This window comes from Aspergillus mulundensis (genome assembly GCF_003369625.1).
Source record: "Aspergillus mulundensis strain DSM 5745 chromosome Unknown scaffold_0, whole genome shotgun sequence".
Classification (NCBI taxonomy): Eukaryota; Fungi; Ascomycota; class Eurotiomycetes; order Eurotiales; family Aspergillaceae; genus Aspergillus; species Aspergillus mulundensis.
Window position 1 is genome coordinate 1,080,216 of NW_020797888.1, and position 3,860 is coordinate 1,084,075.

At 51.2% G+C, this 3,860-nt stretch overlaps 1 protein-coding gene across 1 annotated transcript; it reads left to right on the top strand.

Annotated features, from left to right (window-relative positions):
- Window positions 1-1,592: 1,592 nt before the first annotated feature.
- Window positions 1,593-1,951, top strand: DSM5745_00310 (uncharacterized protein; the record flags this gene model as incomplete). Its single annotated transcript, XM_026742326.1, has 2 exons — window positions 1,593-1,676; window positions 1,760-1,951. The coding sequence occupies 2 exons, from the start codon at window positions 1,593-1,595 to the stop codon at window positions 1,949-1,951; spliced, it is 276 nt and encodes a 91-aa protein (XP_026608171.1).
- Between the last annotated feature and the right edge of the window lie 1,909 nt (window positions 1,952-3,860).

A 3,860-nucleotide genomic window follows, 5' to 3' on the forward strand; every position in this document is an offset into this window, starting at 1 on the left:
ACCTTACGTGACCCAACCACTCCACCCAGCCCCATCTGTGGCCTCCGCAGGATGGGCGGGTCTGGATCTACATACGGTATCCACTGCCTCTTTTAGTGTCAACTACACTCGCTACATAGAGGCCGAATGAGGGCATGCCGGCTCCTAAAGACAGCCGGCTTTATGGAAGTACAGGTCTACGCGCCTTGGGCTGTCCACGTCCACAATGCCGCCGACATGGAGGATTTCGGCAAGACCCTGCTTGCAATTCTCATGAGACTAGGGTGACTAAGGACTTCAGTAATCTCGATGTTGAGGCTTGCGGCTGTGGGCACTCGGCAATGCCTCCAGCCTGTGGCCTCCCCTGCCATCTTAGGGTAAGCAAGATCGAGTTTTATCTACCTCGCATCCGTGGGCCTTGACTAACTCACTGTCTCCTTACTAGAAGCCCGCCTCCGGGCCTTGCCCATAGGCGGTTCATCCTTATCCATCCTTCTATCATGTCCGTCCGGTCCTGTTTGTCAGACGCATTGACGGCTTTGCGTAGGAATCCTCGAAAGCGACCAAGAATCCGTGACAGATGCTGTCAGATATGGATCAACCTGTTCAACATAGCGATTGGGTCTCGCGTGCAGGTTCATAACCGAAGAAGACAATAAGACTTATGGCTTGGTGTTCATAGCATGCTGGACATGTTTCCCGTCTTGGGGGTCCTGGGGATTCAAGTTAGTATCCCCGTGAGTGTACTCCCGTTTTGTACTGCTTCTTACTAACGCCCATGGTAGATGCGCGCTGTGATGACAGGGGCCGGGGTCATTGCCGAGCTTTCGAAGCTGCATCCGCTCCGGAGCTCAGCCCTCGAGTGCCCTGACACACTCAACGCACAGTATACCGCGTCTGCTTGTTCACAGAGTTGTTCTGGTGTTCCCAGTCGGCAAAAAGTACGGTGTCTTCGGACAGAACTGGATGAAGACGGAGCAGTTTACATGGATTGCAACGCAAACGAATGTGGACCGACGGCTTGTTCTAAGTGGAACGCCCTCCTGGAATACTACAAGACTGGGAGTATCCGGGTCGACACCAGGGAACGAAAACCCAAATGAACGCTGATTTGAAGACGCCACACTGGACTACCTAGCCCGATGTGCGGCATATGGGTTGGGAGATGCCATGGGACATCCACTGCCGAGGAGTGACAGGCTCAATCAGAAGCTAATCCAGGCGTCTCAATGTTATCGCCGAATCGCTGGCTTTGAAGCTCCGAGCACATTATTAATACTGTTCGCGCACCTACAGTTGTTGATGAAGCAATTCGCAAATCGCAGGAGGAACTTGCTGCCGAGGTGAAGGAGAGAGACGCTCAGGAATTATTGGAGTACCTAGGTACTTCCAATGGCAGAAGAGCAGCCCATCAGCGCATAAAATCGCTAGATGACTGAAAGAGCCACATTGTGCCTGACGCGCTCTCACGGTTGCCGTCATATGCACGAGATGAGACTGAAGACTCGCTTGGCGAGATCTTCGAGTGGCATACCGGTATCCTGCGAGTCAACCTTTCAGAGGGCTTCGATAAACCAGCCAGTTTCATACCGCATCGCGCACTGATATACTCAATGACCAGCAACTGCATCAACATTGCGTCCGCTGCCCCTGCGCCCGTCGCTTCTGCCTCTGCTCCTTCGGAGCTCTTACATCTGGTAAGTTATCTCTCAGCTCTTCCCACCAGCTTGTGGTACGCCGCTGTTATAACCTAGGACGAACTCGTGGCTAACCTGTACAGTATTCCAAGCTTAAGATGCGCAGAAAGCATCTGGATCACGGACGTAGAAGGAAAGATCTCTCCGGTATTATGCACTTCTGGCCGGATGTACCCGTGGACGACTTCACTCTCAATCTTGAGGAGCCTGCTTCTGTCCACAGTTTGCCTATTACCAGATCGAACCAAGGGACCCCACGGCGGGCATGGTTCTAAATGCAGATGATGATACCACCCTGGAGGAGATACTAGGGGATCTGGCATTCTAAGACCGATGGCCGACTGCCAGCCTTCGGGGGTTTTATTTCGACAAACTGGACGGCGCGCAGGCCCTGGCCAGCCACAGCACCGCTGCCAGAGCCAAAGTAAGATTTTCAACTTCCTTACCAAGTTCCTGTCATTTTGAGATTCCACAAAACACAAGAACCATGGGGCGCCTAGACAAAGTGGTATGTTCTAAGTGCTCCCCAAGCCCTTAGCTACTACTTGAGTCGGTTTTTGTTACATTCTAACTGCTTGTTTGCTGCTTTAGAAGTGGTACCGTAATGATCCAAAGAATATAGATACTTTTGCCTGTGATCAAGACAACGCCCTGAGTCTATATATACATCCGGTCGCAAGCCCAAAGCTCCAGAACTGCTCCAGCTGGGAATGTCTCTTGCCGCCCGTGCAGGCTACGCTGGCTAAAATCGGCGAAAGAAACATCCACGGGTTATTCGCCGCATGAATTCATGTACGGAGCGCTTGGACTCAGAACACCGAGGATATGCTGGTCGGTTTCTGCAATGTTTTAACCCTGATTCATTTAATGCTAAAAATGCCTCCAACTTCAACGCCACCCACATGCATACCCTTACCTATGCCTCGCGAGTCAAGATTCATTAAATAAACTTGAAAATTTAGCTTCGCAGACGTCAAGGATTCTCCGCGCCCTATTGCCCAGCAGGTAATCCGTCACGGCAGAGGATCAAACCCATTGCAGGCTGCGTCCCGCTTAAGGCATCAGGGCACTGAATGATGGAGTCCCATTATCGAGAGAAAGCTAGGGTCCTGATGTCATGCCCGCGAGGCTTGCACGGGTTGCTTGCCTACCACGATCAACAAGCAGAGCCGTCCTGTAGGTGGAATGCCGTCAATTCACTGCTTAGGGTTAGTGAGTTAGCATTTGCAAGAAGCTTGACAAAAACCACCAGCAAGATGAGCCAGACCGGCTGACCAGATGTTGGAATCGGGTGGCTTTTGAACAATGCCCCAACCAAACGCCATTTGGAACCTACCTACGCGTCAGTTACCCTTAATTCAACCATTCTTTTTCGGCTTTTATACTTTTTCTGTAGCCCAAGCTGCTATTGAAAAGAAAAGGACCGAAGATTCAGGGTTGGGCTCCAAGGCTGGCTTTGGAACAACCAGATTCGATGACCTGGTTCAAGGTCTTTGCCCTGACTCGGACGATCGAGGATCTGCATTCGTATGTGCGTGGTCTTGCGTCAATGGAGCATATCCTTTAGAACAAACCCCATGTCTAATACCCCCGGAGAGTTCCCTGGAGAAGGGAGCAACGGTCTACGGTGGCGAGGAGACAGTGAGAAGCATCGAGGCCGTTGTACAAGCACACCCCGCTGCTTGGACCAATACAGAGACAATCGATGTCCCAGAACATAGACGGATGGGTATCTATCTGAAGCTCGGATGGGAGAACGACCTTGAGCGATGGCTTTTTCTCGATTGATCTGAGACTCACCACCTACTACTGCCGCCTCCTCTCTTACTCCTTTCTCAAAATGTAAGAAGTCCCTAAACTCCTGGGGAATGCCATCACGGAGAATTGACCAGCTCGCGCTTTCTCTCTACTCCGGAGCATCAGTCGCGCTTTTCTTAATGGAGTTTGAAGCGCTCGTGACTGACTTCGAGCTCACCTACAACAGCGATCGCAATGCGTACTTGTTTTGTCCAGCAGAGCTTCAATTCCTTGTTAACCGGAGCGCCAGAATTGTTAATTCTATTAAGAAAAACAAGGCCCATTTCGGAAAACACTATCCGGAAAACCTATACAAACGAGCATCGCGTATGAACACATTGGCACACCTTGCTGGAGCTCACGAGCTCATTGACCCTGTCTCTTGAG